The sequence below is a fragment of the Nansenia antarctica genome (assembly GCF_963989245.1).
Source record: "Nansenia antarctica genome assembly, chromosome: 18".
NCBI lineage: Eukaryota > Metazoa > Chordata > Actinopteri > Argentiniformes > Microstomatidae > Nansenia > Nansenia antarctica.
In genome coordinates, this window is record NC_137691.1 from 19,703,731 (window position 1) to 19,716,660 (window position 12,930).

General features: G+C 43.9%; 1 protein-coding gene across 1 annotated transcript in view; it reads left to right on the plus strand.

Moving 5' to 3' along the window:
* Positions 1–10,154: 10,154 nt before the first annotated feature.
* tead3b (TEA domain family member 3 b) overlaps positions 10,155–12,930 on the plus strand; it is a gene marked incomplete at both ends in the record, with an annotated part of 19,511 nt that continues 16,735 nt past the window's right edge. Inside the window, one exon of the mRNA XM_080548207.1 lies at positions 10,155–10,278. Within this exon, the coding sequence (XP_080404333.1) occupies positions 10,155–10,278 (124 nt within the window). The remainder of the gene's footprint in view (positions 10,279–12,930) is intronic.

Below are 12,930 nucleotides of genomic sequence, written 5' to 3' on the forward strand. Positions count from 1 at the left end.
CACACACAATCGGTCTCTTATTTACTTTGATTTTCCACTGTAAAAAAAAAAAAAAAAAATTGTAATTGGGATCAGGAAATTAAAATGTTTCACTCTAAATAACCCCCCAAAAAATGATTTTAAATATGTTCTCCATTAGGAAGATGATGATGATGATGATGATTATTATTATTATTATTATTATTATTATTATTATTATTATTATTATTATTCATTTTTTTCAAACCATTTGGCCCAATACAATTGAATGACAATTTGAGGTGTGTTTGTTATTGGTCTATCCATGGCCCGTGGTCCTCAGCACTCGTGGACAGTATAGAAAAGTCATTGAGTCAGACACTACCTGCTGCAGCTGCATATTCTCAGACTTTCAAACACCAATAAGGTTTCTACAGTAGTTGTCAGTAAGGATGGAAGCAGGCATATACCGGTACTGGGATTTGGTGACAGGGTCATTGACAGGTGTTGAAGTGTCAACTGATTCTCAAAGCAACAGATGCATTTTCCTACACTATTTCTACCCAAATTCTTCCGTTTTTATGTGTGCATTTGCATCTCTGTACTACTGTACAGTGAGCTTAACATGTTAACTCTGTGTTAACTGCATTGCAACATTATTTGTTTCATGTCAGAGAATGAACATCAGTGTGAACATCAGCACTGTGGTCAGAATTCTAATTGGGAAACTGCCTGAATATGCATTAGGAGAATATGCATTAGGAACTTAGGAAGGCAATGCTTCCTACTTTGCGTATCAGCCTTTTTCAACTGAAAAGCAAACAAAGCATTTAGATAACAGATGTTATCTCAGAGGTAAATATAGTACAATGTAGTACAAGAGACCTTTTACATCTGCAATCATTACTACGCTTTATTGGCAAGAAAGGTCACTAGCTAATGCTGCCGCGGTTGTGAAATGGAACCAGGGATTTACAATGTTGTGCTGGATTGGATCTTCTTCATTGAACCTTTATTTATACAGATTCATTCTCATTGAGATAAAAAAAGAGAGATTTTTTGCCGGTGACGTTTATTAATTAATTAGTAATTTGACGTTTCACATGCTGTTGATATCTGTTTGGTTTGTTGAAGGAGTCATGTGCATGTCCAATAACGTTTAGACCTCAAATTTGATCACCCTTAGTTTGAATGAATACAAATCTGAACCAATTCCATTTCTCTGAACATGGGGAAACAGCTGGCAGAAACAAAAGAGAGAAGTGCATCCTGGGTTAGTTAGGAGTCAGTTTAGATGTTGATGGTAAAGGCAGAACTCTGGGAAGGACTAACATTCAACATGAAAGTAAAGTAGCACAAGCAGCATATGTTTTTTTCCAATAACTCCATGACTTACGCTTGACGTATTTCAGCTTTACTTGTAAAGCAAAGGCCATAGTTACACTATGTTTTTTTTACACTAATGCATTAGATGATCAGAACAATATCCTCTTAAAGTGTCCCTTTTCTCTCCTGTTCTCTCCAGCTGTACGTCCTTAGGCCATTGCATGAAACAATTATTTACTTAACCTGTTCCCTCCTGAATTAGTGGGCATGTTTCTTTTTATGACAGGACAGGGGAAGTGTTACAGTGAAGTACATGCATATTGTTATATTAAAGCCATGCTGCAAATAGCACTTGATTTTATTTTGAAAACTTTTAAGAGAACTTTAATATTGACCTACAACACTGTGCAGGCATTCACAGAGTAGTGGAATAATGTGTTTCAATCCTTTGTTTTACATTCCCCTATAATTACCTTGTAGTTCAACACAGTACAAGCTTTATAACATGGCGATTATTAACTCAGAATTACTTATCAGTAACTTTGGGATTCACTGAAGTGAATAGAAGTTACCAATTGTCCTTATGTTTATTGTACTATTTCAACAGACATTTCAGCAGTTGCACTTTGTGTGCTATCTGTTTCCTATTTCGAAGCTTATACCCACTTTGAAACTTATCGTCGGTTGTTTGTTCTCGATGCAGCAGGGTCTGTTGACTGTTTGACAGCGACTTCACCCGTTTGTGTTAAACCCACAGAAGAATGGCTAATGAGCCCTGGCCATTTGTGCAGACGATGGTTGCCTTTTAGCACCCTCCCCAGAAGTGGTCTTCCAAATGGTGGCCTCTTACCCCTCTGTCAACAGAAGTCTGAACAAATACCACTAGTCTCTGCTGAAGACAGAGGGCCTCAGAGAAGGGCCTTAGCTTCTCTATCAAGAGCATTTATTGGGTAATGCTAAAATGTGTAATTTCCAGCCTCAGTGAATCGATCATTATTGGATATTAAATGCATTCAACTAAATATGACCTGTTTTGTCATTAACTGCTATTTACAGGACTGCTGTTGAAAGAAATGAGTCAAATTAGTCAAATGTTCTGTGTCAACAAAGATGACCTCCATTATAATATATATATAAAAAAAACATGAGTCTGATTTGTATTCATGTTCACGTGTTTACACATCCTCCATCGAAGGCTTTAACAGATAAGATTTCTGGCCTCCCGACAACTCAAGAGAGGAGTCTGGGAGTGGCCTAGAACAGTATAGGCTTTGTGTCCGTTGTCCGAAGTTACTAAACGTTTCAGTTGCTCTTGCGACCAACTGTTCTACTGTGATACTTCTGGTGAACCTCAAAGACCCATAGACCCACCCCTGCTGTGTGGAAGTAGTCCCAACTTAACTAGGCCCATGAAACAGATCATATGCTACAAGAAGATTGTAATATGAATTTTAGTGTAGGAGGGGACATTTGTTCTGTAAAAGTGTCTTTGACAAAGCAGTGAAAGTGTGTGTTGTCTGAAGCTTTCTCTAGTAGCTACTCCCGTGTCCTTTATGACCTATCTGTCCTGTGTGTGGACTCCCGTGTGGCCATTGTGTTAGAGAGGAGCTCCGATGACCTTAAGGGCATCCTCTTATGAAGCCGTGTTAATCCCTGAGTCTAGGAGGCTGGTGGAGGTATATAAATTGTAGGAAGGGCTCATTGTAATGCATGGAATAGAATGAGCAACGGTATCCAACAGACAACAATACTAAACATCATACTAAGACACAAGTGTTGTGTAAACCATCACAGGGCTTTACTGTTTGCTTTGTCTGGTCCACAGAACACGTGCTAGGGAGGTGAAGTCCATTATGACAATGAACCAGTCACCTCAATGTTTGGGTTTGGATGAATTGTTCCTCTATGAAAAGCCATCCTCTGTCTCTCCTTATTGTCTCTGCGATGCATCTCCTAAATACATTATTAGGTATTTTTTAACGCCTAGTTCCATAGTTAATATGGGGAGAGGAGTTTGTGACGTTAGAATTATAAGGTTCTATCTCCATTTTTGTCAGAATTGAGTTTTTTACATAATCTGATCCATTAGGTGTTTATTAATGCGTGTTATTTTTAAAATGTTGACATTTTTGAGTTAGTAATTCATAAAATACAAAGGTTCCATCTCACAAAACATAATGGAATGTAAAAACTTTGACGCTCAATATCTCTGAACTGCCCTAAACGGAGATAGAACCTTATAATTCTAAGCTCACGAGTTGTTAGTGGGTCTGGGCTTGGTCTGTTCCTGCTAAGTCTTTAAGGTTTCACAGATTATGGCATCTAACCTCCCGCCTCGCCACTGAATGACCAGTTCAGGCCAGGACGACTCTTCCGCAGCGTTCCCCTGGAAAAATTTCCGATTAAACTGCTGATTCAGGCTTTAGAAGAAGCACTCTGCTGGCTCCCTTTCTGCTTGGTGTCAGTCTTTCCTCTGTTGGCCGGATTAAAGCTTAACTATGCGAAACCGTGACACTTTAAGGTAGGCTATGAGTAGAGACTACTGTCTCCGATCTACAGTAGAACATGGATCAGTGAATCAGCCTCTTCCCAGGCCGTGGGTACTTAAGATGTGTGAAACTGGCCAACAGGAGAGAGAGAGGCAGGGTTTTAGGTGAGTCATCGTAGGCTGGGAAACCCATGACATCTCCTTGTCTTACTCAAACAAGAAGAAGTAGACAAGACTAAGTTAAAAAGTCACCAGTGAAATGGTATTTTACAAACAAGATTATTCAGTAATATATAGAATACTTCTTCTACAGTAGTTATGTACTTGTTCAGTCAGACTTTACGTACATTATGTCTGTTTATCTGACTTCTCTAACTCACCCATTTCCTACACAAAGCCCAGGCACCCGCACTCACAAACAGAGCGGTCATGTGTTAGGTCTCTGAACATTGGGTGTTTTTCTTAGGCATCCAAATGGTATCAAGCTGTAAGAGTGTGACTTACTGACAGTGTGAGTGAGCGTGTGAGTGTGTGTGTGTGTGTGTGTGTGTGTGTGTGTGTGTGTGTGTGTGTGTGTGCGTGTGTGTGTGTGTGTGTGTGTGGTGTGTGTGAAACCCTCCTCTCACTCTCTTCCTCTTGCCGTGTGAGCTGTCGGTCGTCCAGCCCTCTCTCTCACTCTCGGCTCTGATTGTTTCCTGAGCGCCGTGCCAGAAGGGAAGTAGGAGGAAGTTATTGGAGGAGCTGGAGAGAATTTATTAGAGCCAAACACAGACAGAGAGCAGGGGGAGGAGGGGGAGGGGGAAGGTCCTACCTTTCAGAGATGGGGCTCATATAGACTTGAGAAGCTGAGAAGGAAGGGAGGGTTGGCAGTGTCTTTGGCCGTCGCTCCGCTCTCAGAGGCGAGGCGGCAAGACTGATACCCTATAGGCTGCTGATCGCCGCCCTTGTCAACCATGCTTAATGCTATAAAGCTGCTTTTCAGTAGTGTATGTGTGTGTGTGTGTGTGTGTGTGTGTGTGTGTGTGTGTGTGTGGGGGGGGGGGTCTGGTTAGGGGTTAGAGGTAAGCAGCAACCCTCCAGCTCTTGTCAGACAAAAGCTTTTCTGGCCTGAGCCTCTAAAATGTGTTCTTTATCTGTAATCTGACCTAAGGGAGCAGCTGCTGCTTCCATCGCCAAGTCCTGTTGTTCTCCTAGTCAAGTGTATGTTTGTGTGGCTGGGAGTGTGTGGGTGTCTGAGTGAGAGAGGGAATGTGTGCATCTGTGGTGGTGTGTATGACTGTGTAATGCTCTCCATTAGACCATGAGAATGGGAGTTGTATTTGTGGATATGATAGAGAGAGAGAGAGACAGAGAGACAGAGAGAATAGGGATATATATATATATATATATTTCAATGTATGAGGTGTGTCTCAGGGTGTATGGGTGAACGATGGGTGTGTAGGATGGGTTAGGTTGGTAGTGTCTGTGAGGGGAGGGGGGTCTTGGGGGGGGGGCTGCCCTCAGGGTGGCTTCTCCCTGGGGGGTTCCTGTCCCAGCTGCACAAGCAGTCCTAACAAAGACTGCCTTTTGACAGACGTGAACAAGCTGAGAACTCATGACGAAAACACATGGGGTGTGTGTAGTGGATATATCCTAACCAGGGGAGGCTGTGCTGGAGGGACAGGCTCAATGTAAGGCATGGAACGGTACGAGGAACGGTATCAAACAAACATTTGACTCCTGGTTCTGATTCCGTTCCATGTATTACAGTGAGCACGGCCTTTCGATGTCTACCTCCACCAACCAGCCTCCCCTGATTCTAAACAGTATGCAGTGCGTTGTAAATCCTGACTTCCAGAGCTCACTAATAGTAGGCTAGATATGATATACAATTGGATGTCATTTATCTCATTGTGTATGTATGTGCAGGCTTTGTTAGTTGTTTAGCAACTCTCATGATCCTGCGTCATGTATCGTTGACACTCAGTGGGTAAGTGTCTTGCGTGACCTCGACCATGCTGTAAGCTGAGTTGGCGAAACAGACATGCAAACAAAAGGCAGGTTATGAGCCACTTCTCCTGCTTCCATGCTATCCCATCCCTGGCATGGACAATAGCCCACACTCCAGCCCCCCCCCCCCCTCTGAGGTGCAGGGAGATTGCACTGCACAGCTGGGTATAGAACGAGGCTTACCAAAAACAGCATGCTTAGGCTACTTTCATAATGCTGTTTCATAAACAGTACAGCCTAGTTTTGGCACATTTTTGTGACTTTTTCAGATTAAAAAGACACAGCCCTGAGACTCATCAATAGTCGCAGCCTGGGTGCTGTCCAGGGCTACCTCCGAGGGCTCTGCCCTAAGCCAGACTTCCCCTGCAGGTACACCATTGTCCGCAGCCCCAACAGAGTTGGCTGTCTCTGTGTGTTTAGTCTCTCTATGAAGCTATGATTTATTTCTGAAATACCATCCTGTTTTGTTTCTGAAGTGAATACTATGAATGAAATGGGACTTTTCCCACCATGTTTGGAATGGGGAAGGAATGTCCCCATGTTGTAGTATTCTAGAAAGTCACAGAGGAAACCTACTGTTTATCTATCTTTTTTAGACCTCTGTATTTGCCTCCTCAGTCCTGACTCATCTGACTTTCCCCTACAAGAAACGGGACGTACGACCCATCTTTGGAAAGAATCATGATCTCCATGTTCCATGTGTACCGTGTTATTAAAAAAACCACAACATATAAATCTTACAACCCTCTCTTTCCCTCCAAGAACACACACCGACGACTATTTGTTTTTCTTGTTCTGTGGCCGTTTGTTAGGGGTTTCTGATGTTGGAATAGTACAGCGATACACAAGACTGGGATGGAATCCATTCCTGTATTTATACCAGTAACTTCCTTAAGAATAAAGGGATGGTGGACAGGAGAATGACTCACTAAGATGATGGGATGTACTGGTGTGAGCAATGCCATCTAGGAGGGAAAGGGAGAAGACTCGTAAAACCTGTGGCTTTTTTGCAGATTGCAGAGCTAGAGGAGCAGAGATAAGCCAAATGCTCAAATCCAAGTGCAACGTGACAGCTTTCGTTATTGCCTGGGAAAACACTGGAAAGCCCGTTCTGGGCTCGGGCCTATGAATGGAGCAGTTTGAATGAATGTGTGAGGTGCATAGCTTTGCCGCGTTATTTACATTCCTGTTGCACATTGGAATTCTGTAGCATGATGGTCTCAGCGAGGTCTATGGCTGCACTCCCAGAAAAGTGGGAGGCGAAGTTAGTGTGTCTCGCCTGGTTTTGTGTTAAAAATGTGAGCCTCACCGTGTCATTCAATCAAATCCCCTTAATATCCCATCTGGCAAAAGGCGAAAGGCACCATTCATGGAAATGTTCTGTGTGTGTGTGTGTGTGTGTGTGTGTGTGTGTGTGTGTGTGTGTTTTAAATGTGTAATGTGCTCGTTACTGTCCTGTCTGACCCTCAAAGCACTCAAAGGGCCTCTCAGGATTCTAGGGAACAGCTGATTTAATAGACAGAATCTGTAGATGATGTAGAGAACTGTTTTTCATTTTCCAAGTATTTGCTCCTTCAGCTTTGCACGCTGAACCAAATGTTTTCTATCCCAGTGCGCCTACATACAGTATTCTGTCTGCTTCTTGTGTTCATAATGTTCCTATTCTATGTCTTTTCTTATTCCTGGTGGTATACCACCCCCAGATCATAGACCTTCTCTCTTTCGGGCATAATCTACCTACTATAATGGTCATCTAGCTCCTACTAAGCTGTATGAGTTGGTTGGTAGTGTTATACCATGACCTCTGTCTGACATTTCTAATTGTTGCAGTTAAACACTGACTGTAGCACTTTATTTTGCAATTCCATTAGTAAAGTACTCCTAAGTGGATAATATCACTATCACTTTCGCACATAAGCAATTTTATTTTCTGCAGATTCAAATTGCGTAATTTCATTACACGACGTATTGTAGCTTAGCCATAGGGACATTGCATTGACAATGCCCTCTGTCTGTCTATTCTGCTGATAACCCTGATAGTCATGGAGTGGAGAGAGAGAGAGAGAAAGAGAGAGAGAGAGAGAGAGAGAGAGAGAGAGAGAGAGAGAGAGAGAGAGAGAGAGAGAGAGAGAGAGAGAGAGAGAGAGAGAGAAAGAGAGAGAGAGAGAGAGAGAGAGAAAGAGAGAGAGAGAGAGAGAGAGAGAAAGAGAGAGAGAGAGAGAGAGAGAGAGAGAGAGAGAGAGAGAGAGCGTGGCTGTGTGTGTGTCCCTTCGTGCTGATGTTGCATTCCAGCAGGAACAATCCCACTGTTTTCCAGACCCCGAAGTGGACGCCTAAATTGGACAATCCCCCCCCCCCTCCCCCCCCTACTGCTCACCCTCCCTCTCCCCCCCCCCCCCCCCCCCCCACTGCTCACCCTCCCCCCCCCCCCACTGCTCACCCTCCCACCCACCCCCCTACATGTATCCCCTGGTCTCCTGTCCTTATTTGGGCAGAGACGTTCTGAGCACTAGGCGGAGGGGTGGAGTGGGGGAGGGGGAGGCAGGGAGGGAGGGAGGGCGTTGGGTTGACACAAGGGAGGCAGGAGGAGAAACAGTGAGCGCTCACAGCCCTTTCTTAATAAGGACATGTCTGGAATTTAAGCCTCGCTCTCCATGAGAGCTGCTCTTTCACGGTACCCCACTAAACTCTCGACTCTTTATGTCCTCTCAGGGATCTTCATCTGTGTTGTCAAATCTCAGGATGCATCATTAAGAAACTCACTCTCTCTCTCTCTCTCTCTCTCTCTCTCTCTCTCTCTCTCTCTCTCTCTCTCTCTCTCTCTCTCTCTCTCTCTCTCTCTCTCTCTCTATTTAATAACTTAGTTCTACCGTAGGAGGAGAACCTACAGTACACCCATATTCCCCAGGAGAAAACATGTCTAATATTCATTCTTTCATCACTCTCAATGTGCCTTTATACATGTTGTACATACTTATCCATCCTGGCAATGCTAAAGCAGTCAGGGCTTCCCACACCTGTGCAATCACCCGCCCCTCCCCCCCCAAACAAACAATCCACACCATATGTTTGTAATACAATTGGATATTCTTTGAAATAACGTTGCTGTCTGTGGGCTATATATAGACTATATGTTCACAGAACTTAATATACACCCTAAGATGCAACAGGAAGTAGTGAGAGGCCCTTCACACTCACAGGTTCCCCCCCATGTTGCCTCTCACCCAAAATTAGCCACTTGGTGAGGCGATGTTTGCAACAGACTATGTGGATTTGTGGCAGTCATTACCAACATACAGCACTGTACTCTCTACATTAAGGGGCTGGATGGTTTTCCATCAGGAGGTAGACTCTCCTCTTCCTGCCTTTAATCCTGCCAGTTAATTCCCTGTAAATGATGATGCAAATTGAAGTGAAGGAACTTGTAATCCCTCACCTCTGGTCTACAGTGTGTGTAGTTTTAGTTCAATGCACAGTGACAAGGATGTTCACTTGTGTGCAATGGCTTGGATGTCAGATGAATTGGCTTCAAAGGTAGTATTGATTATCGAACGTTACTCCCAACGTTCAGATCCCTTTTCAGAGCGTTCTATGACGCTCACAGGGTTTGTATTTTATTGCTGAACCTCAAAATGTTCTTGTAACTGGAGGATTTTAGTTTACCCATAGGACCCTCACATTTGGCTTTCTCTATATTTATCCAATATGTGTCTTTTTGTCAACATCTGCAGAAATTCAAATTTAAAAACACAAGCATCCTGGAATAATGGTTACTTGAGGGACTCTCGTTTCAGAAACAATACAATACTGAAGAGGCAGCTTGAAAAATACTTAAGATCTCTTGCTGCTTTCAGCCATAAGCCAACCACATTGGGACGCAGTTTCCCAACCACAAGAATTCTTTGAGGCTAGTGCTGATTAGTGAGGTCTTTAAACTACATTTTATAGAATATCTTGAATTCATTTGGCAATTTCAGAGACATAAAGACTAGGAAATGATTGCAATAATTAGGGTCTGCATTGTTTATTCATAAACGTTTTATTATTTAAATACAAACGTCAATACACACCAACCGACTTTATATAACTGAATATTAAGTGCCGGTGCTTGACGAAGGTGGCACGATAAACACGAAGATGATCACTGTGATGGTGAAGATGACGACGATGATGATGATGATGATGACGATAAAGATGTGGATGAAGGTAATAACAATTAGCCAGTGGTTTATTCCTCCTCCTCCCTCTCTCTCTCGTTAACCAGATCCTCTGACAGTGGGGCTCGGAGAATCGGGCCCGAGGGGGAGCCGCCACCATTGCTTCCAACGAGTGGAGTGCTAATGGTAGCCCGGAGGATGGGCTGGACGAGGGGAGCGATGAGCTGGATAAGGCCATGGACGGGGACGCCGAGGGGGTGTGGAGCCCAGACATAGAACAGAGCTTCCAGGAGGCGCTGGCCATCTACCCCCCCTGTGGCAGGAGGAAGATCATCCTGTCAGACGAGGGAAAGATGTACGGTGAGTAAGACAGTCATCACACACACACAGGCAGAGGGACAGATGTACGGTGAGTAAGACAGACAGACAGACACAGGCAGAGGGACAGATGTACGGTGAGTAAGACAGACAGACAGACACAGGCAGAGGGACAGATGTACGGTGAGTAAGACAGACAGACACACACACACAGGCAGAGGGACAGATGTACGGTGAGTAAGACAGACAGACAGACACAGGCAGAGGGACAGACACACCTGGCAGGTAGTAGGTATCAGCATATTAACGATAGTACCCTAATCCTAACCCTTCTTATAGTACATACACACACACACTCACGCATTGCTCATACGCACACACACACACACACACACACCCCCCCACACACACACACACACACACACACACACACACACACACACACACACACACACACACACACACACACCCACACACACACACACACACACACACACACACACACACACACACACAACTGATTCCTCTACCTTGCCTCACTTTCTGGCTCATATTTAGAAGCACCTGTTGCTCCAAATGTTTTGGATCCGTTCCTTAGCGTGGGAGGGACACCGCTTCAGGTTGGAGAAAAAGAACAACATATCCTCTCTGTGTTGTTAAAGATCACTTTCTTTTCTCTATCGTTCTATGTGAATATCTTTTTGCATCATTCTAATTACCCAGGAATGTAAAGACTCAAGTATGTCCTCACTTAAAGAAAAAAGTCCTCCCTCCTCCTTCTCGTACAACTGTGTCAGGGTGTTTTTTTTCTCAGTGTACTCCTCAGAACAAGTCTGTGCCTGTAGTCTTCTGACCCAGAGGCTGGTTCCTCCAGTCACACTGGCTAGCACGCTGGAGTTCAATCTGCTCAGAGGCAGAATCACCCACGGAATCCTCAAGGCTCTTCTTCTGACCTTTCCCATCTGACTTGAATAGCTCAAAACTGGTTCCTTAATAACTCCTAAACTGGTTTTGTCATCGACATCTCTATCTCTAGCTAGCTATCCATTGGAACCTCTTCTGCCTAATTTTTTCACCTGACTTTCCTAAGAACGACAAACTGGTTTTGTCATCACCACCCCTCTCTAGCCAAGCGCTATCTGCCCACCATTTATAGCTGCTCTTTTCCTCTTGCCTGTGAGTCGCTAAGTGGTAAAACCTGCTTCATGTTAGTGCAGCAAAAAACCATGTGCCATTATTTTCTGCCAGCTCAAAGCTTTGCACACTCACACAAGGGTCGGCCCTGAGGGCTCTGTGTGGCTCATCCAACGCCTCGAAAGTAACTTCAGATTGAACGCTTTACGAATCAGTTGGAGCAATGTTGCAGTGATTAGCCCAGCACGAATCCAACCTTGGAAACCATAACATTACATTGATGTTTATTTTGGTCAACCGTTTTTAAACCTTCAAAACAAAAGGTCCTTTGGGCGGCTAAGCTGTTTCCGCTAACTCCAGCATGTTCATTAAATCACAGGTGGCGAGTACTTCATGTCCTGACGGTTTTCTGCATCCAGATGGTTAAATTGGCAAGTCCGTCATTAGGATCATGAAACATCCAGGTGTTAGAAACTGGCTGCATTTGTCTTAAGTTATTTTCATCTCCCACTCTCCCCCCCCCCCCGGTCTAATGGGTGAGAAAACATTGACAGACTCTGGTTTGAATTAGACAGGCAAGTTGGAAGACATTAAACTGGATTGAAATGTGAATCGACAGGATGTGCATGGAGCGAAGTGGAGAGGGGGTCTCTTCAGGGGTGTACTCCACGATGTCCTCAAAGAACCTCGGTTTGGGAAGCAGTGTTATTTTTCACCAGCCAGTTTTTTAGCTTCCTCAAGTTATGTTTTATACGAATTTCATATCCTGTCATTATCGTGTACATCTCTGTCACTTCAATGGAATCGTTTACCCGTGTAAACCACACAAACCAACCATTGTGGGTAATTTTATTTTTTTAAAGTAGTCGAAAAACTGTGTATATTCAGGGCGATGTTTGTTTGTTTTCATGCCAGCGTGTCTTGCTCTAATCTAACTGCCCTCGCTGTAAGATGGAATGTTGGGAGCATGACTCATCGAGGAATCTCATTCTTTGGGTTCTGAGACAGATTTGGAGGTTAGTGGACATGCAACATAACTCAGATGACTCAGCTACTGTAGCTGCCACTGCTGCTGCGTCTCTCTGGACGGCCCCAGAGGACATTCTGCAGGCTGAGACCTTAACAAGGCCAGGGGACTGGCTGGCTCTACTGTGTTTAGTCTACTGGATTTGGTCAATTATGTCATTCTTGGATTATGATTTGGAGAGCTAGGATTTAATATAAATATATTACATTAATAGATTTATGCTCCCGAAAATCCTACTATATGCTTTTACACAGTTGGATGCTATGACTTGATAATGCTTTGAGTACTGTTAAACTGTACTTGCCGTGGTTTGCCATTAGTCTGTTGACCCTTTCACATAGGCTATTGATGGAACTTTAATTGGATGGCAAAGTATTATATAACTGTTTCAACGACTGTGTGGAGACCAAAGCGATATGTTTATCAGGAAGAGAGAACGTCAACAAAGCGGCAGGTGAACCTCCGCAAACTGTCAGGACCCCCAGTAGAGGTCAAGAAAAGCGCCTGCTTCTTTCCAGAGCTGTAAACACACT